Here is a 27576-nt window from a genome sequence, read left to right as displayed (position 1 = left end):
ATATGGCCCAGGGTTAATACTGAGGATGTAATAAAAAAAGCATGTGTTTAAAAATAGTACCGAACACGCTAGGAAGTATTCACAGATATAATATTAACTGGAGGTTTTGCTGCTAATGTTGTATTCTCTATATGTAGCTGGAGCTTACTTTGAGGATACAATACTTCTGACAATCTCCTACACAAGTGAAAAGACAGAAACTGACATACTCTAAAGCCCCTTTACAAGTGAGAAATATGGAAAAAAAAACATTTTAAAATTAAATGGGGGAAATAAATCTTTATAGAGCATTGCTGTTAAACAGAATTTTGCAAAATGTCTGATCATTCCTGATTTCTGACTTAGTGAATTCAAACTTTGTTAGACAAAAACACTTTGGGATTTTTAAGAGCAGCCCAACTTGCAGAAACAAGTTAAAAGGTTTTCAGCAACATCCATTCTCTCTCCTTTGCAAAGGGATTTCATCAAATGCAGACCATTCCATGCTCTGAACTTCCAAAGAGATTTTTGAGCATCTTTTGAAAAATGTATTTGAAGAATAGGAAGCCAAGCTCATCAATGAGCATTAAACCTGCTTGTTTAAAGAGAGTCCAGTGTTAATTGTGCCGCCAAGTTTAAATTTCCTTTGCTTTTTTAGGCATTTATTACTAGCAATGTTTTCAAAACAAGTTTTTTTCTTTTCTATCTAAGAGAGAGTTAGCTGAAATTCTAACCACGCTCACTAGGAAACAAGTCTTACAAAACTGGGATTTACTTCTGAGTAAACTTTCTAAGGATTGGGATAATTAAAAACATTCTGGTGAAATGAAGCAAAATGATTGTGTATACCACAAATAAATGAAAAAGAATGACCATATTGAGGTTAGAAAAGAAAACAAGTCTTGATAAGATAGCTTCACAATTTTATTAGTTTGTAACATACAATTTAGGAAATTCTCTAGCGAGACTTCCAAGTGGAATACATTCTAAATTTGGGTCAGGTCAGGGGAAAAATGGTTGATATTTAGGAAAAAAAATTGTGGAATTTGGCTAAATGGATTAACTTAAAGCAACCATAACAAATGTAGTTAAATATGCACATATATATTTTAAAACCCATCCATCTTTCCTGTCTACCTATGCACTTCATACCCAAATTGTAGCATCTAACTGCAGATTTTGGATTTGATGCACTTTTTATGAAAAAAAATGATACTTTTATTAAATGATCTCTAGCTTGGTCTTTTAACTATGTTTTCATATGCTGGCAAACTGAAAGATTATCTATGATTAAGACAATGTCATTTCATATCTATTTTCTGATATACTACATGAGATTAACAGGATTTCCAAAGATACAGTCAAATGCATCCTATGTGTCAGTCATGTAGAAGAACCAACTGAGCTACACACAATGACAACAATCCAGAAGGCCGAAAGTGCACAGGGCTCCCATTGGCTGGGTATGAAAAGGCTAAAAACCATGGCCAGGATCCAGAAAAACTACTTAAAGCACGCCCAAGGGCTTCGGCATGCTCATTGCAGATATTTTCTTTTTAAAGAAGTTCGCTTTGAACAGCAGACTACCATGCTATATGACAAGCAGGTTTCGAAACTTCCTCTGTTTCAAAAATGGTTTGCCATCTATGGGTTACAGCAGGGAGGGAAGCTGCTGTTTGGGAAACACTTTGGATGCATGGAAATAGTCACAGAGTCATTTGGATCATTACCGCAAAGAAACCAGGTGCTCTTTGCAATACTATATATATATTTGTATATTCTGTATTACAGCCAACAGGTGCTATCAAGAGAAATGTAGGAATGCATGAGTAATTAACAGCTAAAGCTTTGCTTGTTTACTCAGAAGTAAGTGTACACTGGATTGCAGTCTACAATTCCATGGGGTTTACTTCTGAACAAACAATGTGACTGGGCTGTTGGCATTCTCTCTTTAGCTTACTTCCAATATTAGTCTGTTGAGAAGGATATCTAACATTACAGACCCATTTTGCAGTAGGGTATACTGGGAAAATATTGAACATTCTAATTAATCCTTGCTATCAATGTTTGTAGCTTCTCACCTTTGGATGGTATACAAGCTCCTAGCAGCCTTGTAACTAACTTTTGCCTTTCATTAGCAGCTCATTACAAGACTCTTGGTTGTTTCAGCTCATCCAACTTTAGTGAGGCGAATGCCACCGGAAACTGGTGTCAGTGGAGGAACGATATGCAGTGTTGAAAGATCTCCTTGTGTGTGTAGAATGGGAAAGGAGCAGATTGGGAAGGCAAAATTGGGTATGCATAATGGAAAAGCTTTCCATGCTGACACAGGAAAGTTCATCTCCTTTCTGGATGCAGGTTCTCTGAGGGCTCGCTATGCAAGGTGACTTGAGTCCGCGAATGGGAACAGTCTCCTTGGGATTTTCTTATCCATATATTGTAATCCACTGAAGGAGCCAGGAATTCGTGAAGCAAATTTCCCTGATTCAGTTCACACCAGTGAGGGCTGTCAGGAGAGCTCACTGCATGATGGCTTCAATTTGTACAGTAAGTTGCACTGAACAAAATAGCTAGGAGATAAAATATTCACTATGGGAATGCTGGTCTGTATGACAAATGTAACATCTAGACCTATGTAACATCTAGACTCGCTGCCTTTAGGACTGAAGGAAAGGACTAGAAATAATTGGCCCTATATCAAACCTGTCACTCCATGCTAAATATTAGCTGCTCACAATACCACTGCAATATCTCTGCCAAACTACCAAAATGACATGCTTTGTCGCATTGTCCTATTGGTATAACCTACTCTAAATTGCCCTGTGTTAGTTTTCCAAAAACCTTGAGTGTCAAGCCAGAAGTCACACACTGAAAAACATGTATTTCACTGAAACATACATAGTGCATGATGTTTAACTATGTTAACAAAGCAGGAATTAAATTTTCAACAAAAAAACTACAATTCAATCAAAACAGGCAGCTTATTTAAATACAAACCCATATTCAACTTTCTAAAGATGATACTGTACAATACGTTTGTTTTGTTTTGTGTTAAGAAGTTTTATATAGGCTGCTAGACTGAGATTTTAATTTTCAGGAAAATGGTACAGTTGGAGCATGTTTATTTCTAAATTTAATGCTAGCAGTTACAGCTGGCTGACATGAAACCCAAACTGTGAAAAATGCAGTGCACAGAAACATTAAGGAAACACTTTGTTATTCCCTCTACTGAAGGTAAGTTACATTCTCTAACCAAACTAGCACATTTTCACTGAATATTTCAATTGGGCCATTCATCTGACAGGAATAATTGGCACAAAACAAAGATCAATTGAAATGTAATATGCAATTTATAGTTGCCCGTGTGCTTATACTGCACTCAAATCATTTTTTTTACTGAAGTGTTATATTACAGAACAATTGACCAAATTTCTAATGCATACCCTTTGGACAGAATCATAGGTAACTGATGAATGTGCTGAAGAACCAAAATATAGGGAGGAATTCAAACTCCTGCTTACCTAAGTAGAAGTAATACATTTTGATGCAACTTTCATCTTTCAGTGCTACATATACAGAAGGAAAAAGGTTATTTGAACTGGCAGAGAGCTGTTAATTCTTACTTAATCCTTACAAGAGGGTTCTTTCATTTTGTTTTTTTGCTGTCAAAAGGTTTACAGTGCAATTCTATGCCAGTTACTCAGAGAAGCATGTCTTCTTGAGTTGAATGGGACTTGCTCTCTAGTTAACTATGTAGCCTTAAGCTCTCCTGGTAACTGTGAAATGAATAATAGGGCACATGTTCTTAAAGCCTGTACTACGAAAATGCTTGCTTTACTGGAGGGCAGGGGAACAACTCAGACATATAGTAACCTATCAGGGATTTGATATATCAATTTTTGCTACTTGCCCATAAAAGCAGGAAGTCTGTGAGGCACCTGATGGGCTGTTTTCAGTTTCCTGCGTCATCCACAGTTCTGAACCAAACACACTTCAGATGAAGGTGGGGCAACTTGTACTGTGACATCATGCAACACATAAAAACTGTTACAAAGCTGGGGAGAAATGCCCATGTTTGAATACTTATGGGCATGTACCCAGCTGCTCCTTTAAAATGAACAAAAGGTATCAGCCACCTTAGATGACATCCCACAACACTCTCACTTGAATAAATCTGAACATGCCTCTGAAATATCTTTACATGGAATTGAGGGGAAATAATTGGGATTTTTTATTTGCCTCCGTGTTTGTGTCTTTGTAGCGTTTTTCACTATCATGTTTTCAAATATATTGCTACCACTACATGGGATAAAAAATGGTTGATTTTTTAAAAAGTCAGCCATATAGTACCCCCCATTAGCAGCTACATATCAAAATATGCAAACTGGAAGAATTCAGCTACTACTCATTTTTGTGCTTGTAAGTGCTGGAGGGTCCAACTTCCCCTCCCCTCCCACGCTTCAAAAAGCCAAGCAGATAAAAACAACAACATGGTAAGTGAAATGCATACAAAACAAGAAATAACAAGCAGCAATCCATATCATTCAAACAGACTGCCAAATTAGCAGTTACAGAAGAAGCCAAGAGGGTGGTCAAATGTGGATTTAGAGCAGGTTGAAGCAATCTCCTCCTGCTGACTCATGTAAGTAACGCTTATCCACAGGGTTGGATTGCCTGAGTTGCATAACATGAGATGTCTTCCATGAGATCTGTGACCAGGAAAGTTGCATGTGATTTATGTTCACAATTCCTCTCCTCCGTGATGACATGCAAGACCCCTCATTTCAGGTTCTGATGCTCGCACAAGGAGACCACCCGTGTGAGTCATTCTTTTGCATGTTAAGCCACCCAGCAGATGGTCTCAACCCACTTAGACATGAAGGTTAGTGAGATATTGAAGTGGTTCTCTCCCTCCTTGGGGTCTACCTAGTCCAAACTAACTTTACATGCAAGATGTACCCTTTACAGAAAACAGAAAATACAAGTCCTATTGCAAGCAAGCAGTATACAACTGCCCTTGGGAAGATTAGTTTGACGAAAAGTCTGCTGAATGAAGTAACAAACAGGACAAGGAGTTCTACTGAATAATGCACCAGTGACTCTAAAATCTAGTCTCTGCACACCAGCAACTTACATACACAGAGGAACTCCAACATGCAGATAGAGTTCTTGCACATGCAAGGGATTCTCCATTTGCTTCGATAGACATGGAAACTCAGCACATGCAAAGAGATGGAGAAGAATTCCTACCTTTATGAAAGTGAATGGAGAAGCCTAAGGCCCCAGAATTCTGGAAAGGAGCCAGTTTTTACAAAGGCTCTGGTCAGTTGAGCAATACCATTGGATTTTCCGTCTTAATCAAGGCCACAATCCAACACAGATCTAGCCACAATTAAGCCTCCTCAGATAAACCAACTTCAGCAAACTGTGTTAGATTATGGCCCAAGTCTGTATTATGAAGGTGTTTCCAAAGCATGCAAATGTTTTAACACATACAATAGAATGCTCATCGATAAGGGGAAATGCTTTATAATTCTTTCTTCAAGGAAAAGCAGATCATGGGACAGCAAATGATCATTTTTGGATATTTGTTTAAGACTATGCATTTTTAAAGCCCTTATATTTTAAAAAGCATATAGTAGGCAGATACTGTATGCAAAGAGCAGTGCACATGAGCCAGCCAAAGCCAACTGCATGGTTTTCAGTGGGAAAGAGTCCCGCTGAAATCAATGTGATATAGAAATGCCTAACTTTGGCCAGATCATGCCCAATTATTACCAGATTAAAAGAACATTTTGGAAGAACTGTATATTGTGATATGCAAAAATAGAGCCCAGACAAAAGGTGATTTGAAATACTTTCCTGGAAATTCTTTCCTTTACAAAAGATGCTTCTCCTAATGAAGATCTGCTATGAACAGCAAGCATTGAAAAATACACAATAAACATATCTGTATAATGACAATAAAGTGAAACTGTATTTAAATGAAGGAAAATGGAATCCTTGCAGTGGGGTAAACTTTTCATAGTACAAATAGTAAGCAGAATGCATTTGTTGGCTATTCACATTATTGCTCTGCTACATGAAGAATGGGCCCTTAACATATGTTACAGTTCATGTACGTTAAGCTAAAAAAAAACAACCCCAAGCTTTTCAGAAATAGTTGTATTAAGTAGGCTTTAACACAATATATGAAGATATGCACAGCCAAAAAACTAAAAACTGCCCTGACCAAAGCATACTATCACATATCCATTTCTTTTAATGCTTTCTTGTGCAAACAATAAACAGAAAGCTAACCATGTAAACATAGAAAAGAGAAAAAAAAGCTGGGATGCAGTAAGTATTTATCCAGTACATTCAGTAAGCTATTCAGCCAAATCACTAATTTTTGATTTGCACATCTGATAAACAGATGTAAAAATCATCAACACATCTGTAGCTTCTGGTACAATGTTGTAAATGTTTTACATACAAAGACTCCACCTGAAATAATTATAGAAACTTAACTGTGCTCAAATCCCGCTGAAATTAATGGGATTTCAAAAGTTAGTCACAACTAACGTAACCCATCAATTTCAATAGGAATTGAGACTGCCTTTCTCTGACCTGGAGCCAAACACTGCAACATTTAAAAACTCAAACTACTGAAGTATTTAACAAATATTTTTCTGACAAGCTTGCATCCTTGTGTACTATTAGATCTAGTAAACAATAAAAACAGTAAAGCTGTTACATGGCATTAGCCACACAGTATGTACATACATAATTTCTCTCTCTCTCTCTCTCACGCACACACACGCACGCACACATGCGCGCACACACACATACACAGAGTAGGTGCACACATACAAAAAACTGGTCTATTCTGAACCAGGATTAAGAGATTGGGATCAGGTTTGGAGATCACAAATTCCACTTCCCCCTCAATCCCAGTTCTCTTATTCACATCAGGATTGACCAGTGTTTCGTGTGTACCAGTCCCCCATGAAATACTAATTATTTTTATGATCCTGAGCAGTATTAACCACTGAACACATGCAAATCTATCACAAATTCTTCTAGTGGAATACTAGCAATCCAATTTCAAGTTTCTTGAGAAGAACATCTTCAGAGTAGATGGTACTTCTTCATGGAATAGAGAAATGCGCAAAGGTGAACCAATGTTTGGGTATCAAGAAATGCTGCTTGTCGCCTCACAGGTGGCTGATTTATGTTCCAGAAAGGAGAAGGAAAAACTCTGATATATACAAGTATGTCGCTGGCAAAATATGCAGAGATTCAGAGAAGATGCAAGTGCATAGATTAAAGTGATTGCCAATTTTCACAATTTATATGGGGTTAAAAATAACTTCTCACTTATAGCTATTTTTGGTTTTATGTTTATAGCTATATATGTATATATACACACAGAGAAACACACACATACATAGATATATGTATATATAAAGTCTCTGGAAAAATCAGGATACATCAACAACGGAAAAGGGACAGGAAATAAATTACACTGACGTCTGCGTGAAATGACTTCCGCAAAATTTGACAAAATGCACTTTGAACATGCCGTTACAAAAGAAAAGAATGAAGAAACCACAATATTATGTAGAACCAATGCTATATCATCACCAGGAGAGCACCAAGCAAGGCACCATTGGAAAAAAAGACAATATACTTGGGTAAGTCTCTAAAGTAAAGCAAATGCTAATCTGGTCGGAAAATTGGTGTCTTTGGTAAAAATTCTATAAGAATGACCTGTGTAAAAGAGAGAAAGAAAAAAATACATACATTTAGTGAGTAATTAATGGCACTGTCCATTTTTAAACATCTCAGCAATGTTAAAGCTTTTACTGTGCTAAAGGAAAAACTATGGATGGGATCCAAACAGTTATGTGAGGCACATGTACCCACTTGCAATTCCCAGCAACTACTACTACTACTAGTAGTAGTAGTAGTACAGACGTAGCTTTGAAGTCAAATGGAATAAGTTCTGGAAGTCTGTTTGACTACCAAAACATCTGAAAACCAAGTCATGGCTTCTGATTGGCTGCAGGAAGCTCCTGCAGCCAATCAAAAGCCACGGAAGCCCCACTAAAAGAACGTTTGCAAACTTCCAGGTTTGCGGCGTTCAGGAGCCAAAACATCCAAGTTCCAGGGTGTTCAACAACCAAGGTATGACTGTCGTAGTAGTAGTAGTAGTAGTAGTAGTAGTAATAATAATAATAATAATAATAATAATAATAATAATACCCCACCCATCTGGCTGGGTTGCAGATGTAGCATGTAACCACCTAGAACTAGGGTGGTCCCTTTTCACACAGTGCAATGTTTTTGCTCTTGCAAGAGGTTGTGATGCTGCTATCTTTACTAATTATCATCATCATCAATTAATTACTTTTCTATCCCGCCCTTCATCTGAGGACCACGGGGCAAATTACAATATGAAGATACAAAAATGCACAGCATAGTAACAAACAAAAATAATAACCCCACCACCACCTAGCACAGTTTAAAAGGACATAGATGGTTTAATAAGCCAAAGGGCAAGGGAGAAGAAGAATGTATTTGGCTGGCACCTAAATGAAGGCACTGGGTGAGCCTCCCTGGGGAGAGCACGACACAAGTGGGGAGCCATTCCTAAAAAGCCCGTTTTTGTGTTGCTTCCCTCTGGACCTCTAACAGACGAGGCACACAAAGATTGGTTTGATGTGTGAAAAAACACAAGTTCAAAGCCCTCCTTGTGCACACAGAACTAGTTGTCTTAACTATTTGCACGACGGCTTACAGATACATGCACAAGACTCATTCATGAATTTCTGAAAGAATCAGTTGCTTGGTTCATAAGGTTTTAGCCAAGTAAAATAAACACAGTTATTAATACAAAAATACCGACACAGGCAACTAGTCCTGCATAATGAGGGCAACTTTGGCCTGTGCTTGCCTAACAGAGCCACAATGCCACAGGGTAAAAATTTTGTGAAACTGAAGATAATTTTTACAAGAGTTTCAAAGGAAACATGCCAGTGAGCAAGACTTTCTGTGCACCTAAACAATTACAGCAGCATTCAAAAAGCTAACAACCATTTAAGTGTGACCCTTTAAAAGGAAGCTTTGTTAAATGTAAAAGCAGCACTAAGACTACATCAGTTGTGTAACTCAGTTAAAATTAAGTTAAGCTTACAAGTTCAACATTTTCATCCCCAACCCCACCATTCCCTTTTCTTTTGGCATTCAAGGGTTACTGTCTTCACCTACAAACATTTCTTACTTTAAAAACTGTTCCGAGTATATCCATGAATACAGAAAATGATCACTTCATGTATTGTTTTGTTTCAAGCAAGAGCAGGGAGGTTATATCCTATTCAGTTAATTAATTTTGGTTTACAGTCTTGGGGGAATAGTAGAAAAGTAGCTAGATTACTAAAACATGTTCCCTCAGTCTTTTGGACTACCACATTTGGCCCCTAGTTACACATGTGATTGTTTCAACAATTAAAATGACGCTTTAGCAGGACAAGAGATGATCTCCCCAATGAAAACAAACAGGTAAGGCAGGAGGAACTGTTTATTCCATTTCCCAATTTATCTACCTTCCTAACTGTGGCAACACTGAGATGCTTACCATGTTATACAGCAGCAAGTCTCTCATTTTACTCAAATGCTTACTACCCTTTGCAGAATTGTGAAAGATTAATATTCGGCTGGTTCTGAGGGCACATGCGTTTCTATTTGAGAATAACTTATTGTACTATAATGAACAACACAGAAAGTGACCCAAGTCTGTAGGCCTCCTAGATTGATCCAGAAGTAGTCTTCAATTACATATTGCCTATTTTCATAAGGGAGGGGGGGAATGTTCCACTGAAGACAATAGCATGGACCCAAAGGTTCCCCTTCCATGAATGGCAAGTTTCTGTTTTGGAACCAACACATTGCCCTTTTCACCAAGTAAGTGTGCAGTTTAGTTGTAAAAAGTTTAAATACAGTGCTGTTGGTCTATCACAGTGGTTCCCAACTGGTGGTCTGTGTAACCCAGTGGTTCCCAACCTTTTTTCTGGCCATGCCCCACCTAAGCATCTCGAAAATCTTGATGCCCCCCATGGCATATAATTCTTATTATTCAAAAAGTGAACTTCTTTAGGAAGTTCTTTAGGAAGCCTAAAAGGCCATTAACTGTTAATAACTCATTCTCAAATTGCCCCCCTTAAAAATCAAACTGCCCCACTGTGGGGCGTGTGCCCCACATTGGGAACCACACGTGTAACCCATTCAGGGGGTCTGTGGCCCCATTCACATCATAAAAACTAACATAGAGGTATCCAAATCTTCAAAAGTAGGAGGTCCATGGCTTGGCTTTTGAAAAACAGGAGGTCCACAGTACTTAGATAATTGGGAACCACTGCCCTATATCGCATTTCCACCAATAATAAATGTTGCCTAAAGGGGTACCTGAATTTAAACTAATTTTTAAAAACAATTCTACATTGGGCTGGGAAATTACAATAACATCTTTCATCAATGCCTGAACACCTTGTTGAAAAACACTAATTTTAATTAGGCACATTCACAACATAAATGTGCTCAGGACTGTGGCCCTCGAATGTGAGTGAATTTTTAAGAGACCAGAAGCATTCAAGTAATGAAAATACAAAACTGAATTCTTTACACAGGCCAACCTCAAAAACCTGTGTCAAATTTTCTTTCTTGCCTCCAATTACTGTGAAGTTATCATGAGTCTATGATCATAAATTAACATGTTCACTATAATAGATGATAATAAATTAACATGTTAAGTATAATAGATGTTAAAAAGAAATAGTTAGTTGAATAGAACTACTCTGGAAAAAAGGCATTTTAGGAAGTCTTTTATGTTTTAGGCTAGATATAGGCCTTAGTACTTCCCCTTTTCTTCAGTGCTAACAGAAAAGATGATTTTAAGATAATTTCTAACTATTTAAGCACTGTTTTAAATCAATCTTTTAACATACTGTCTATAATGCATGTATTGTGTTAGAGAATAGACAAGATATATAATTAAAAGGCATGGATGTGTTAGAAATAGCTAAAGCTAGATGCCACTGGGGGTTACTTTTAATTTAATTGTTAACCCCTGCTTGTGGTTTTTTTAAAAAATATAATACTAGAATATTTTGCAATGGCTTATTTGTTTTAACGCAGTTAAGTATCTTATCACATGCCACTTTCCATAGACACAACTGAAAAATTTAAAGGAGCAGCAAAGTGAAATGAAATAAGAAAAACTACAAGGACTGATTGCTGGGTGGGGTGTGGGGGACAGAAACAAATGCACCCCATGAAAAGTCTTTCAAGAAATCCTCCTCATCTTCTGTATAATCTTTAGAGCTAGAGAATGAGAGCCAAAACCGACACATCATGCTCTTATTATCAGGCCTGACTTTTAAAACATTTGAATGAAGCTAGTAAAAGCTCAAGCTACTTTCAAGACTGCTGAGGTATGGGGGCAGTTAAAATCGACAAAGTCTAAAGGTTTCCTAAGCTCCAACAGCTTAGTTGAAAGGTCTCCTTCCATACACTGAGACTCGATTAGCATTATATAAAACAGTCCACAACTAACTCGCTGCGTAACCAAAGTTGCAGTTATTCTTTTTATACAGCATCTGAAAATTTCACACCCCATCAACGCACGTTCAAGCTATTTTATCTTGGCAATTAATTTATTATTTTTTCCCCGGAACACAGTGAAGCCTTGTTTTCAAGTCATTCATAACTTTATAAATCAGCCCTGCGCATGAAACCATACATCTGTGAACCGTAGAAAATCCTTGCCACTCAGGCGATTAAGCTCCTGACACCTTTGCTGATTAATAATCGTGGAAAGAATAAGATCAGAAGCAAAATAAATGATCATTTAATAGAGAAATGCACAAAACAGCCCTTTAACTTACATATTCCATCATGTTATTCGATTCACATTTCCTTTTGCTTAGCCTCCAATGCAAGCACAGCTAGACAACAGGGAGAAAAAGGGGGAAGAAAAATGAGCTGTGTTTTATCGCCGGCACAGAGACTAGTCCATTTGTCCAGCTTTCATATTTCGCGTTCAACAAAAGCATCTGTTTCCATACTGTGCAATTCAGGCCCCAGCAGTACGAAGCTGCTCCCTGCGGCACTCACCTTGTGGTATAACCTATTGTTTTCCCATTCTAATAACTTCTCAATCGATCTTCGTGTCTGGAAGACAAATGAGAAAGAATTTTACTCTTGAGCAGCTTTGGAAAAAAGTTTGTTTTGCAGCTGCCTTTGTGTGGAAAAGGTGGCTGGGGTGGAAGAGAAACGTAGTAAAGGACAGCAACTTCAGTACAGGGTGGTCTGCCGTACTGCAAATTTTCTGGTATTAATTATAGCTAGGATAAAGAGGTGTGTGTTTCAAAATATGGTTTCAGCGACCAAATAAAAAAACAACACTAAGAAATATTTAAATGGCTGGAAAATGTATTTATCTACAAAGCTGTACATTAATAAAAGGTTTTTTAAAAACCCAAAAGTGCTTTATTCGCTAACACTGTTAAGTGAGTCAATTTAAATCCATTGAAGTTAATGGAACCAAACTACCTCATAATTCAAGTAACTTGAAACAAACAGACTGCAGATCAAGCATGGGATAGTTTCCACATACTGTGCGTAGACGTTATGATAACTACAATTCATACAAAATGCCGTGCTGTTGACTAATTTCACATACTGGAGCTCTAAAATGTTAATCTACGGTTTCTCATTAATGCACAAATTGTTCCAGAATATTTGGAAATCTGCACACTGATAAGTCCCTTGAATTTAAGTTATCCAGCTTTAAGAGAACTATTTAAATCCCCTTGCACTAAATCTGCTACTCTGAAGATGCAGTTGGTATTCTGATTTAGAAATACGTCCTGCTGCTGTTTATGGTCACTTGACTGCCGTATCATCGACTGCTCAGTAGTAAAATGGGATTTACTAGTCCTTATGAATAGGGAGGATAAATCACAACACCAGGTGTTGAGATGAGACCAGAGTTGCAGGTGCAGAGGCATGGATCACTGAGCCTTGTGGCAAATTCAACTTCATACAGCTGCAGCTTCCTTACAAGGCAAAGAGAAGTTGGGGAGGGGGAAAGGGGGGGCTGAGAAGCATCTTGCACTTCAACTACTGCTAAACAAGAGGTGCTATAAAATGCACACTGGTGCAGCAAGTGAACAAGCATGTTTTTTTAAGAACTACTTAAAAGCATTCATCATCAAACCTACTGAATATACACGAAAGGCAAAAAATACATATAGTGGTTTCTTTTCATTTATAACAATCACAAGAGCATAAACCTGAACTCTAGCTACTTGAAAGAATCAACTTTGTTAGGCATGAATAATTATTAGGATTTTTTTTTTTTACCTTTTCATTATATTTCGAAAATAGAAGGGATTCCCAAGAACCCTGGGACACATTTTAATAGCAAGGACAAAGTCATTACATTGTTTTTTAAAGTTCTGTTCCTTTTGGTCAATACTTTTTATTTTATTTTATTAAAGACAGTGCCTGCCCTCTAACAATGATCAGCAGACCTCACTTGTTTCTTTGTCAAGATAGCCTTTTAGAGTCTGCTCTCCTTTTAAATGAAAATAGGGCAGCAGTTATGGTCACACTTTTGTTAATTTAGTTGCCAGTCAGCTCCAAATCAAAAGAAAATAAGGCTGCAGAGTGTAATTAACATTCAGTTCAGTCGTTTTGTCCCTTGTCTAGCCCCCTAAGCTTTGTTAAAATTGCCATCTGAATGCTGAAGGCTGTAGGGAAATCGATTTGATTCTAATCGCACCATGAAAAGAACATGATCTAACTGCTTTCAGCCCTCCGTAAATCTGTACTAGGTCTTTAGCACAATGCAACTTCCAATTTAAAAAGCACTGAATGTCTCGTCAATGACTTTGTGAAGAAAAAAGAACAAGGAGCAGACATAAAAATTCCAATAGTTGTTTAAGCATTAAAGCTCATTTGCATCACAGCAAACCTGAAAAGGGCTGACCTCTCAAACCGCCTCTCAGGTCTATGAAGTTGTAGCCTTGACAAGCTCACATTGACAGAGCTCATTGACTCTGAAAGGCTACTCTATCAATGGTGAAAAATGGCAATAGGTTCTACTCCGAGCAGGCATCTGCCTGCCCACCCGCTGCTAAACCAATGGCAAAACCGATTCAAAAATGTGAAGCTACCTTGTAATCTTCCTTGCTAGAACCTTTTAAATAATAGATTAAGACTGCTGTACAATTTAAATTTCACTGCCTGCACTGAGGGGAAGGAGAAAAGACAGAAAAGAAACCAGCTTCCCAAATACTAGGGGAGTTAAAACACTTTGCACCCTAGAAAGGAAAGTGAATACAGAAACTTAATGCAACACTATGAAGAGACATCTTTTAATGAAACAAATTTTAACATTCAACTATTGTTTCTCTTATTGAGGGGATGAAGGACTTAACTATGAAGTTAGAAAGGGCACTGAATTTGAAGGAAACATATTAGGCAGCTTAAAACAAATTATTAGCAGTAGTAACATGTAGAAGACAAATTGTGCATCACTCGTATTTCAGTTTTAACACACTCTGTTGCCAAAGCCTGAGTGTAGGTAACACTATTGTATACCTCAAGCATGTAAGATTTTTTTCTCTACAAATACTAATTTTGTAAATTATTATTTGTAAGTCGTCGCATGTACAAACAGCTTGCAACATTTATAAAATCACTCAACAATACCCAACCCCGTCAGCCATACAAAAGGTGAATGAAAGTTTAAATGAAACATTAGCAAGTACCTCTCAGCCGGGGGAAGAAAAAGTGAATTAAAGAGCGTCGCACAATTCTCGACACCAAGCTTCCTTTTCCCTACTTGACAGGTGAAGGGGGGGAAAGACTTGCACGTGCAGCTTAATTAATCACCGCACTTGACATCTCAATGATTTACAGTGAGGAGCAGGTGAGGACATTCAAAACCCAAAAGGGACTCTTGATTTGAGTAACTTTCCCAGCTGACGGGGATGACAACCCTGTAGATTTTCCATCAGTGGCATACTAGAGAGCACATTATTTGCTAACAACAACGATGCAAAAGTTAAGTGGAAGAAAGTTTACTAGGAAAATTTAAAAACTAAACGTGGCGGTTGTTTCTTCTTTCAACATCATAGTTAACCATGAATTTTTATTTTTTTTTAGTTCAAAACCACTCTTGTTATGAAACTATACACAATTATTTATGTAAGCTGCATCAAACAGGGTTTGATACAGGAACTACAGAGAGATATGATACACTTGTACACGATACACTTGTGGATTTATCCTATGCATGTTTGCTAAAGGAGTCTTACTGAGTTCAGTGAAACTAACTCCTAAGCATGAATGCACAGATTTGCAGCCTTTTCTACCTATTTTCTATTGAGTAAAAAGCTAAACAAGCCCAATGTAACAATGAAGTAGTCTTTTCTCTCGCTAGATTAAAAAATTTAAATTTAAATTAAATCATTTAAAATTCCAGATTGAATGTAATCCTAAATGTAACACTTTTCCTTCAGCAGTCACCTGCATCATATGAAAATCCTATGTCCCCCTGCTAGTAAATGCAAAACGACTATTTTCAGATTTGGTGCAACCCATTCTAAAGCACAAAGTGGGCATTAACTTAAGTACTTCAATTGCTAAAGAGCTCAAACACATAATACATTAGTCTTTAAGAACAATGTGTAATGAAACTTTAGAGTGCGCCAAAAACTTTTTTTTTATTGTTCCAGCTTTATTTTGTAATTGCATATAGATGAGACTAGCTGCCAGGATTTAAATACAGTGGTACCTTGGTTTATGAACAACTTGGATTAAGAATGATGTAAACCCAGAAGTAGGTGTTTTGGTTTGTGAACTTTGCCTTGGAATAAGAACATGTTTCGCTTCCTGTTGAGTGTGTTCCATTTGTAAATTGAGTCCCCCGCTGCTATGGGAAAACATGCCTTGGTTTAAGAATGCTGTGGTTTAAGAACGGACTTCCGGAACGGATTAAGTTCGTAAACTAACGTACCACTGTACTAGGAACTATGAAAAGCCTTCATCCCAGGTTTGTGCATGAGGAAAATCTGTGGACATCATGTCAATGTTGAGTGGCAGGGTGTCAACAGAATTTAGAGAGCTTGTGTTTGGTGGCTAGTTATATATGAAACTTTTCCATGTTCATTCACTTGTTAGAATTCCTACCCACCCTTCACCATAAATCCCAGGGCAAGTTACGGAAATTATAAAATATTCAAATCAATTAAATTACAGTCATGGCAGATCCTAGGATTATCCAAGTGGGCAACGATATGTCTAAGCAACTTTTAAAAAATAACAAAAGCCTCTGCTGGAAATTACAGTACCATTGCCTCAGTTCCACAGTTACATGAAGACGCACTAACACAAAATAAAATCTTTATATTCATATTTAACAGTTGAATTTTCCACAGTGGCTACTGTTAGTTTTCTGTGTACCTTCAGCCACTATAGAAGTTGAAACCACTGTGTTAAGCAAGCCCAGGAAAGTAACATTAACATTCAAAATTAACATTAAAAAAAAAGTATTTGTAAAGCAGAATAAGGCACAGAGAAAAGAAGTCTTGAACTTGGAAGCTGAGGTTATGTGGCAATGAGTATGATCAAACTTACTCTTTTACTGAGGCAAATCACTGGCCACATACTACAACCTAAAGTACAGCAGCAACAAAGGCAGCCACAAAGCAGCCATCGGACATTGACTGGAAGATTCTTCTTAAGACAGCTATTCACTCTGCTGATGCTGGCTTTAAACTCCTCAGGTGCAACCTGCAAGAAAGAACCATGAAGCATTGTGATAAATCTAATGTCTGATTTACATTAACAAATTCTGTTTCGCTGTTTTAAAAGCAACATTAAACTCACAAAATTACAATCTCTGTCAACTCTCCTTATAAATTTCATTCCACAGATACTTACTTTTCCTGTTAAGGACGAAGGAAATTCTGCTTCAAATTTGTTGCTCAGTCCAAACCTGCAGACAGAAAATGAACATATTCTTTAACTCTACATGGTATGGCATGCTTTACAGGGTAATTTTATTTGCTTTGGTAAGAAAAATAAAGTCAGGGAACTGCATTGCATAACCATAAGCTCACAAGTGTTGGAGGGAATATATTTTGTCTCCTTTAACGTTATGTATTTACTGTGGCAAGTGCTGTAACAGCTACACCAAACACTACTGATGCATAAAGTTGTGAAGCAAGACTAACTGAAATGTCAATAATCTATTTGGAAAGTGCACTACCAGCTCAAAGTAGCTTATGCTTTAAAAAGCTATATTTGCATGACATAAATATAGCTAAAAAACTGAGAGCAAAGATTCCAGAAGAAAGGACAAAACTTAGGGACCATGAACAGATTCTTGTGCGTTTCCAAATTGCTATGGAACTATTACACAATCCACAGCATTACAGTGGTACCTCGGGTTACATACGCTTCAGGTTACAGACTCCGCTAACCCAGAAATAATGCTTCAGGTTAAGAACTTTGCTTCAGGATGAGAACAGAAATTGTGCTCTGGCGGCGCAGCAGCAGCAGGAGGCCCCATTAGCTAAAGTGGTGCTTCAGGTTAAGAACAGTTTCAGGTTAAGTACGGACCTCCGGAACGAATTAAGTACCGTATTTTTTGCTCTATAAGACTCACTTTTTCCCTCCTAAAAAGTAAGGGGAAATGTGTGTGCGTCTTATGGAGCGAATTCAGGCTGCGCAGCTATCCCAGAAGCCAGAACAGCAAGAGGGATTGCTGCTTTCACTGTGCAGCAATCCCTCTTGCTGTTCTGGCTTCTGAGATTCAGAATATTTTTTTTCTTGTTTTCCTCCTCCAAAAACTAGGTGCGTCTTGTGGTCTGGTGCGTCTTATAGAGCGAAAAATACGGTACTTAACCCGAGGTACCACTGTATTGACTTTTTATCCTGCACAGTCTTCCAGCCTCATCTTAGCTTGTTGATTGGGTTTAACACTTTTCCTCATTCATTTAAAACAAAATTTATCTACTAAAAGCAAGTGCAACTGAAGGGATACCCGTATGCATTCTGACATTCAGGAATAACCCCGTATTGGGCAAGTAGAAGAGACAACAGCTTGCGATCCCATTATTCAGCTGACTGCATCTTTCTGTTGTTGGATTTGTCTGCATTGGCGTCTCCCCACTTACACGGGGGTTACATTTCTGGGTACCGCTAGTATACGTGAAATCGTGTATCATGGGGAACACCATCTAAAAAGTCTGTAAACACCTTCTAAACTTCACCAAGCGCCACCAAAAATCCACTAAACTCCACCACAATCACTCCCTCCAAACCTCCTTTCTCAAAGTCCAACTCTCCACAGGCCTTAAAAGGTCAGTTCAAAGACTCATGCGATCACAGTTGCAAAGGCTCCTGGAACTGCTAGTTGTTTTCCTGCTCTTTTTGAGCCATTTTTGCAATTTAAATGAGTTTATTTCCCATCACTGTGCACAAACATGTCTCCTTTAACATATGTATGCACACTGTGCACAACCCTAACACATCTACGTGGGGAATCTCAAGAAATATGCAGTCCTCTACAAAACTGGGGGGAAAGATGAGATTAATCATGCATGGCCATTCTCAGCGCCATACTATGTGAGAATGGAACTGCAACATTGTTAAGAAAAACTAGTTTGGCATGCATATGGCTAGCATCTGCCAGGGAACTACAAACAACTGAAATTCCCCAATATGTGCCCACTACCTCCTGGGTTTTTATGGACAGGCTTCGCTTCGAACAGGGAATCCCTGGACCACTCCAAGTTGCACTAACTGCCAATTATTTTCTAGCTCCATTCAAGGTGCAGACCACCACCTTTAAAGCCTTGAAAAGTCTGGAACACTACACCTGCAAGGCCTGCTGCATAACATCAATAGCAAACTCGGGTGATTCAGTGACAAAGGGCTTAAGAGTCAAATTGGTGCAAGTGCAAAATAAGAGGGCTACATCAGCAAACAAAAAACAAATAAAAATCCAAAACGAAAACCACCAACAGACCAGAAGGTATGCTATGGCTTCCAGAATTTTAAGCGTCAGAAAATAAAACTAGGAAAGTGCATGCATGTGTACACAAATTTGAGTGAAACAGTGATAGTGAGAGAATTGGCCCACGTAAGCCCCTTACAGATTACAGTATCTTGAAGGCTTAGTAATGCAGAACTATGGCTGACACCCTGAGCACTCTTGGGGGTGAGGATGCACTGCAGCATTGTGTTGCAGGTCCTATTTGATCTACCTGTTGAGGAACTACATTAAGTGGCAACTTTCCCATGAACATTCAAAGTCTTTTCAACACTTTTCCCCAAGAAACACTACTTGTCTTCAGTTTTAGGGGAAAGTTAAACCGTTATAGTTCTGATTAAGCAACCGAGCCACTTTTTTTACCATTTCTATTACTATACAGTGGTACCTCAGGTTAAGTACTTAATTCGTTCTGGAAACTGTTCTTAACCTGAAGCACCACTTTAGCTAACGGTGCCTCCTGCTGCTGCCACGGCGCCAGAGCACAATTTCTGTTCTCATCCTGAAGCAAAGTACTTAACCCGAGGTAATATTTCTGGGTTAGCAGAGTCTGTAACCTGAAGCGTATGTAACCTGAAGCACCACTGTATTTGTATTTTAGTTATTGTACTTTGCATTGTTTTTATTGTTGACTGCTATATTTGATATTTTATTGCAGCCACTTTGAAAAAATAATAAAGGACTGGCAATGTATTTACGGTAAGTATAAATAATGGTGTCTATTGCCAGACATGGTGCCACAGAGTGCAAACATGTCTACCACATAAACTGTGAAGTGACCTACTGTGGAATATGTAGTGTAATGAAGGGCAAGAAACTGGGGTCTCAACTTGCAGGTATATTGAGAATCTTGCAACCCTCGGTTCCAAGCCAGAGTGTCATAACAGTGTAAATTTACAGCTGGGTTAGAAAGCAGTTTGCAAGTTCTTTAGTATATGTGTACCTCAAAAAGGTGTACAGAGGAAAGCGAGCCACTGGAACTCTCCCATAATAATTTAGACACTTTTGAAAGTATTGAACGAGTATACAAAATGGACCAATTCTTAGGACACTTTTTTAAGAAATGGAAAAAAAGAAAAGAAAGGCAGCTACTGTATGTGTATGAATTTTTGACTGATGCAAAGTTACATCAAATAAGCTATACACTTCAATCACATTCTAGTTATTAATCAGATTTATGAACAGAAGATCTAAAGTGTAAGCCAAGGAACTTCGGCAGAATCTCTGGAAGTAATCATGTCATCCTTAACCATAAGTGACTCTGCAAGGTCAAGCGGCTGCATTTGAAATATCTTAAGCTCTTAGGGCATGTGTTATTCTCTCATCTTGACCTCTTTCTTTCTAGTAGTCAAAAAAGTCTGACCTTTTGCTCCCAAGAACACAATTAACTGTGGAGAAGAGATTACACCATAAAAAAAGAATCATAATGAACCATGATGGCCTGATAATTAGCCACTAATAACTCCCATGCAGAGAATAAGAACATAGGAACTGGGATAAGTACTCTACAAGTGTTAAAATATGTGCAAGACTTCAGGAATTGGTCCTGTGGTTGTCCTACCACATCTAATTTCCCCCCTAAAGTCACTGGAATAACTAGTGGTCCAGACGTACTGGGGACCAAAATCAATTTCACGCTGGGAGAAGCGAGGTTCAAAGTTTTGTATACTTTATCCATAGGAACTTGGGCCTCACTCTCTCGCTGACAGGGATATCAAAAACTTCCACAACACACAGAAACCTGAAGCCAAATACATTCCGAACACTACAAAAGCCTTAAAAACAGAATGTTTACTTTTCTTTCTTGAAATTTAGAACAGAAGTCTACCCAGCTGAATGAATAAAACCAACTGATTTTTTCCTATTTTTTAAAAAGTGTGGTTTTAAAAATATGGGCCAATATGAAATTTGAATTTAAAACATACAAGTTAAAATCTATACTTCCCTTCAGTGTGAGTTTATCAAAAAGCGCATGCATATATATATATATGAGAGATTTCTGATCATTACAAATACAATGCAGTAGGCCGTGTATCACATTTGCTGTTTTGGCAAATTATGAAATTTATGATTAGCATGGAAATTTATTTACATGTTATGGAAAAATACTGCTTTTGCCCAATTAATTACCACTTTTGCTTCTAGGAGGTTTGGTATGTTTGTGCCAAAAAACAACACACTTAACTCTCTATGGTCTATTTGTTCAAATAAGCGATACAGTGGTACCTTGGGTTATAAACACTTCAGGTTACAGTTTCCACTAACCCGGAAGTAGTACCTTGGGTTAAGAACTTTGCTTCAGGATGAGAACAGAAATCGCACGGCAGCAGCGGGAGGCCCCATTAGTTAAAGTGATACCTCAGGTTAAGAACAGTTTCAGGTTAAGAACGGACCTCCGGAACGTATTAAGTTCCTAACCAGGGGTACCACTGTATTGAATAGTGTCCTGACATGCAGAAACCCAAACAATTTGATAGTTGTATCTCTTTCACTAAGTCTTTTATGCTCCTAGGTATTCTGCATATAAGCATTACTTAGCTGCATATCAGTGTGTTTTAATTATGACAGCAACCAATGAGGCACATTTATTCAGCAAATGCCCAATTTACAAGACAGGAAATCTGATTTAAATCAATCCATCATCACAGCTAGAACTCCAACAAGAACAAGTAAAGACAGATAAGAAGCAAGTTTCCTGTTCTCATACTTTAACAAATTTCCATTTGTAGAAAGAGGCACATTTGCCAGCAGCCAAGAAGTATCTATGCTTGCAGAATGCTCACTCACATACACAAAGTACCCTTCCTTTTCACTCCAAGGTCTTTTCTATTATGTCCAGCATTCCAAAGCTCTCTTGCATAGACAAGTTGCATTTATCCAGCAACTTTAAAAAATGCTACAACTGAGGGCAGTGACAGCACACAATACATGCTACCCCACTAGTGTCGCATCTGAGGCTGCCCTATTTTAAAAACATTTATTCTCTACCGCAGCAGCTTAGAGGATCAACACAAAGTTCCCTTTGAAGGAAAATCAAGGATGCATGACTGAGAGGTCCACACTTCTATATGTGCTGCCATTTCAACAACAAACTTGTCAAGGTGAAACCTTAATAGCTATTATCACTCAGTACACACAAGTGCAAGAATTCATAGTTATTGCCTCATGTGAATTATTCATGCCTTGAGGCAGAAAAATAAGGGGATGGGTCCAGAATAATAACAACAACAATAACAATATAATTTTATTATTTATACTCCGCCCATGTGGCTGGGTTTCCCCAGCCACATTGGGCAGCTTACAGCATATGTAAAACATAGTAAAATATCAAACATTTAAAACTTTCCGATACAGGGCTGCCTTCAGATGTCTTCTAAAAGTTACATACCGTATTTTTTGCCCTACAGGACACACTTTTTCCCCTCCAAAAATGAAGGGGAAATGTGTGTGCGTCCTATGGGGCGAATGCAGGCTTTCGCTGAAGCCTGGAGAGAGAGAGGCGTCGGTGCGCACCGACCCCTCTCGCTCTCCAGGCTTCAGGAAGACATCCGCAAGCCTTGCGCGCCCGGTGGGAGTTGCCACCGGGCTCGCAAGGCTTGCGGGCAGCAGCCTGCAGCCCGAAGCACGGGACACCCTCCGGAGGGCGCAGGTGTCCGCAAGCCTTGTGCGCCCGGCGGGAGTTGCCACCGGGCTCGCAAGGCTTGCAGGCAGCAGCCTGAAGCCCAAAGCACGGGGCACCCTCCGGAAGGCTTGCGGATAGCAGCCTGTTCTGGGGTTCCCCCGGCCCCAGCCCGGCGGCTGGGGGGGAAATAATTTTTTTTTATTCATTTCCCCCCCAAAAAACGAGGTGCGTCCTATGGGCCGGTGCGCCCTATAGGGCGAAAAATACGGTAGTTCTTTATCTCCTTGACATCTGAGGGGGGGCATTCCACAGGAAGGGAGCTGTAATAAGGCTGTAAACCTATACCTGCCTAACTGAGAGTAAGCCCCACTGAACTCAATGGGATTTGCTTCTGAGAAGACATGCCTATATTGCCTTATAAGTTAGTTACACTTAGGTCATATAGAAATTAATGTGAAAAATTCAAGTCCTGCTGATTTCACTCATTGATTTCCCTAGTACAACTAACTTTACCAGAGTTGTTCTGTAAAAAAGAATAATCACACATTCCAGGAAATGAGTCCACTCTACTACATTTTATAATAAGAATAAAAATAACAACAACAACAACAATAATAATTTATTATTTCTACCCCGCCCATCTGGCTAGGTTTCCCCAGCCACTCTGGGCGGCTTCCAAAAGAAGGTTAAAAATATATTTAAAAACATCAGTCATTAAAAACTTCCCTAAGGGCAAATTTCTCCTCCTTCCCACAAAAACCCTCTAGAATAGGGGGATCCAACTACAAAATGGGCCACAAGAGTACTTAGACATGGAACCCGTAAACCACACGCCACCTTGTCATGCAGAAGGAATGGGAGGGAGGCCAAAATTTGACACAACCCAGTCCAGCCCTCACACTGCCATCCCAAAACTGGCTAAGCAAGGCACTGGGCTTTGGAAAGGAGGCAAAAGGCGCTGTCAGGGTCCTGGAGCCCTCCCACCTCCTTCCTAAAGCTGGGAAAGCACTAACTATGCTTTGGGAAGGAGGTGGGAGACCCTGTCAGAGCCCTCATGCCTCCTTCCTAAAGCCCAGTATTACACTTACCCAGCTTGGGTAAGACAGCACAATAAATGGTAGGGGTGTCAAATGTTTCCAAGGGCTGCCCAAAAAGGCTTTGAAGGACACATGTGGCCCTTGGGCTATGCGCTGGACCACCCTAGAATCACTTCTAGTAGAAAGAAAATTTCAGGTTTTTTCAAAGCAGAGGTGAAAGTCATATGTCTGTGGTGATTGAAGCAACAGGTGTGACTTTTACCTTTGTACGTCAAGCTATGCTCCACCTTCACAAAAATAAGAGGTTTCTATACCCAAACTCCACACACTTTTCTCTATCTTCCATCTGAGCAAGCAAGAAATATGAGCACAATTCAAGGAAACATTCCAGCCAGGCAAAAGCCCTTGAGGAAAGCATGGAACAAGGCTGTTGAAAGCTGTTGCCTGGACAGAGGTGATGTAGCCTGGAAGAGTCCCATGGAGGTTACCCTTGCAAACCCTCTAAGATTAACAAAAGGAATTCTGTATTGAAAAACCATCTGTATTTGGCTCCTGAGCCAACACCAGTCCTCATGAATAGCGTTCATGTGATCACTGGAACCAAGTTGAGTCTCTTCAGAAGACATTCCTCCAGAAAGATTTCAAGCATGATAGTGTTGGGAAGAAAGTCAGGTAAATGAACTATAATGGCTGCTTCCGACAATACAGCTGTTAGCAGCAATACCTATGCAAGCTAATCTCTTGACAAAAAGGCAAAACAACTATCCCACCCCATCCTCAAACAGAATAGCAGCAAAAAAAGAAAGCATGCCACCCAACAAGCAATTAAAATTGGGAGGGGTGGGAAGCCCTTGGCAAGCACAAAGGGGTCCTGCTGCCCAAAGACAGCATCCCAGATCATACAACTGCAGTAGTTGGAAGGAACTCCAAGGGCCATCAACCCCATGCAATGCAGGAATTTCAACAAAAGTATCCATGACAGATCCAACCTCTGCTTAAAAACCTCCAAGGAAGGATATTCTACCACCTTCCCTTCCACAGTCAAACAGCTCTGTCAGAAGGTTCCTTCTGATGTTTAGTCGGAATCTCCTTCCTTGTATCTTGAAGTCATGGGTTTGGGTCTTACCCTCTGGAGGAGAAAACAAGTTTGCACCATCTTCCATGTGACAACCCTTGAGATATCTGAAGATGGTTATCCTATCTCCTCTCAGATTCCACTTTTCCAGGCTTAACTTACACAACTTCCTCAACCATTGCTCATAAGCCTTGTTTTCTAGACCCGTGATCATTTTGGTCGACTTCCTCTGCACATATTCCAGCCTGTCAATATCCTTCTTAAATTGTGGTGCCCAGAAATGGGCACAGTACTCCAGGGCAGGGTCTAACTAAGGCAGAAAAAAGTGGTACTATTACTTCCCTTGATCTGGCCACTATACTTCTGTTGATGCTTATTCATGTTACAAACTTATCCATGTTGCAATTTTCACTGAATGTCTTGTGGAAGTGGTCCTACAAACAAAAGTCTGTTTGAAAACAGTGTTGAAACATACTCAATTTTAGACAAGTTGATAGAAGAGCCAAGTCTCAATGCTGATTTAACACTGGAATTAACTATATATCCTGAAACAATGCATGATACTGCGAGTTGCCAGTGTTTTAAATGATATGACAGATGTGTTCGGTAAACTCATGTCTGAAAAGAACTGTCATCTAAAATTAAGTCATAGCATGTACTATATTATAAAATTGATGCTTTGGAAGGAAATTATTAGTGCAGATGGGGGTGGGGGTTTCTGTCAGGGCTGATCAGTCTACAGCAAGCCCCATGGTAGCGCTTTGAGGTATCAGCAACCAGCTAATCATAAATGCTTCCAAAGATTTCAAACCATGAGGCAAAGGGAAACGGGTTACCTGATGTCATTGTGACATGAGGTAAATGACAGGCAGTTGGTCCCATCAACCTTTCAAAGTTCACCTGCAGAGAGGGGAAAGAGATAAGGAGCTGACCCACTGGCCAAGTCCTGCTCTTCCCTCCACATTAAAGTGTTGTTACAAAATCTTTATTTTATATGAAAGACATATGCTCTAAAAGAGAAAACTATCCTGTCCTAAGTATAGAAATATTAAACAGATTCAAAGTTATGATACAATAAACATAAAAATTCAGGCTGTAAATGAATGTTATATAAATATTAAATGCATGTTTTGCAAAAGCATTCAGCCCGATTTAAAATAAAATATGCTAGTTATTCCTTTTAAATTGTATAATTACCTAACACTTATTATGTTTGTCAATTAGGTCAACTGAGCAACATTCCATACCTTAATTAACCATTTTCTAATCTAATCAAATTGCTCTATTGGAATGGCTAGGAAAAACAAAGAGTAGTGTATTGTTGAAAGCTAACAGATTTTCTTCTGGCATAAACTTTTGTGGATTAGAGTCCACATCATCGATGAAGTGAACATCAGGGGAAATAACACAATCTTCTTAGCTTGCCTATGCTATTTGCACACCTGTGCTGGAAAAAAAGTGTTCTGCTTACTGATCAAGCTTTCCCCTTCCACTATAGCTGTTAAATTAGCAGGTTTGGGTTATTGCTATTACTGCTGTTTTGAATAGTCACTTTGAACAGTGGGGTCAAATGACCATTAAATAGTCCTCTAAATCCACATATATTTTTGTAAAGCGCTTTGAGGTTGTTGTTGTCTTACAATCAAGCAGTGTATAAATTTCATGAAATAAATCTCTCTGGCAACTTGAGGACTCCATTCATCTGATGAAGTAGGCTCTTGTCTATGAAACTTCTATGCCACAATCTGCTAATGCTTTAGGCCAGGCATGGACAATCTGCACCTCCTGGCCTAATTTCAAAAGCTCTCTGCAAGCTACCTCCCTGGATGTCTGAGAAGAGTCATCTGCCCCACACCCCACAATCCACTGGTTCCAAATCAGCTAAGTACTGCAGACACCCTGCTTTTCAAAAGCCAGGCCATGATACCTCTGTGGTAGTTTGTGTTACGTGAATGGTGCCACCATACCCTGCAACATGTCCCAGTGCAAAACCCAGGACACACGTTTTCCAGGCCGTGCAACAGCATAGAAGGTGTGGTAGAAGCAGGGAGAGGAAATGGGAAGCCCTGCCTGCTAGCAGCATACAGCTGACAGATTACCCTCAAGGGAATACGGTGTTCCTCCCCACCCCCCTTCCAAGTTTTCAGTGCTAAAAGACTTTTGTGCATGTTTGCTGTAATCAGGAAGAGACTAGCATAGTTACTTCTCTGGAATTTCCTAAAACAGTGCACTTTTATACTGGGTCTCCTAGGCATGCAGATTATTGGGCACTGTATACGGAAGCTAAAACAGAATCAGCAGTACAGCTTCAGAATATACTCTGATGGTGTATTATCAGCTGGTGTAGATAATGCAGGAAGATATTCCCAAAGGCCAGAATCCCTCCTGAGACAAAAGCTATATTCTATAACAACAGCAACCTCCAAAACAAGCCACCTTAGAGAAATTCAAACAATACAGCATTGGCTTGTTTATTATTGTTGTTCTCAATGTACTTTGTAAACTCTCTGCTAGGGATCAGGTCATTTCTATGTTCTAAAGACAGCCAAGCAGAGTCCTGAGACTACATAAATGTTAATATTAACATTTAACATGTCTTTGTCATTTTATGATAGGGATTTTTTAAAAAAAAAGACAAAGGAGTATATTTATTTAGGCTGCTATTACTTATCATTAAGGTTTTGATATACGATCTGTTATGCAGACGTTTCAAGGCAATGTACAGTAGGACCATAAAATGCAAACCAAAGATATA

General features: G+C 39.0%; 1 protein-coding gene and 1 long non-coding RNA gene across 2 annotated transcripts in view; one reads left to right on the top strand and one right to left on the bottom strand.

Annotated features, from left to right (window-relative positions):
- Positions 1-885: 885 nt before the first annotated feature.
- The window catches only part of CHIC2 (cysteine rich hydrophobic domain 2), a 31727-nt gene continuing 5036 nt past the window's right edge, over positions 886-27576 (bottom strand). Inside the window, exons 2-6 of the mRNA XM_083630896.1 lie at positions 16972-17026; positions 16666-16821; positions 12133-12189; positions 11904-11963; positions 886-7731 (exon numbers count right to left, since the gene is read on the bottom strand). Of these exons, the coding sequence (XP_083487022.1) occupies positions 7681-7731; positions 11904-11963; positions 12133-12189; positions 16666-16821; positions 16972-17026 (379 nt within the window). The 3' untranslated portion in view covers positions 886-7680. The remainder of the gene's footprint in view (positions 7732-11903; positions 11964-12132; positions 12190-16665; positions 16822-16971; positions 17027-27576) is intronic.
- LOC310770319 lies at positions 8097-22223 on the top strand. Its single transcript, XR_014552064.1, has 3 exons — positions 8097-9522; positions 19746-19786; positions 22081-22223. It is a non-coding gene; the product is annotated as an uncharacterized lncRNA (long non-coding RNA).

The sequence above is a fragment of the Podarcis filfolensis genome (genome assembly GCF_964270895.1).
Source record: "Podarcis filfolensis genome assembly, chromosome: 9".
NCBI classification, from domain to species: domain Eukaryota; kingdom Metazoa; phylum Chordata; class Lepidosauria; order Squamata; family Lacertidae; genus Podarcis; species Podarcis filfolensis.
Note: the sequence above shows the minus strand (reverse complement) of the source record. Positions and strands in the feature narration are given on the sequence as shown.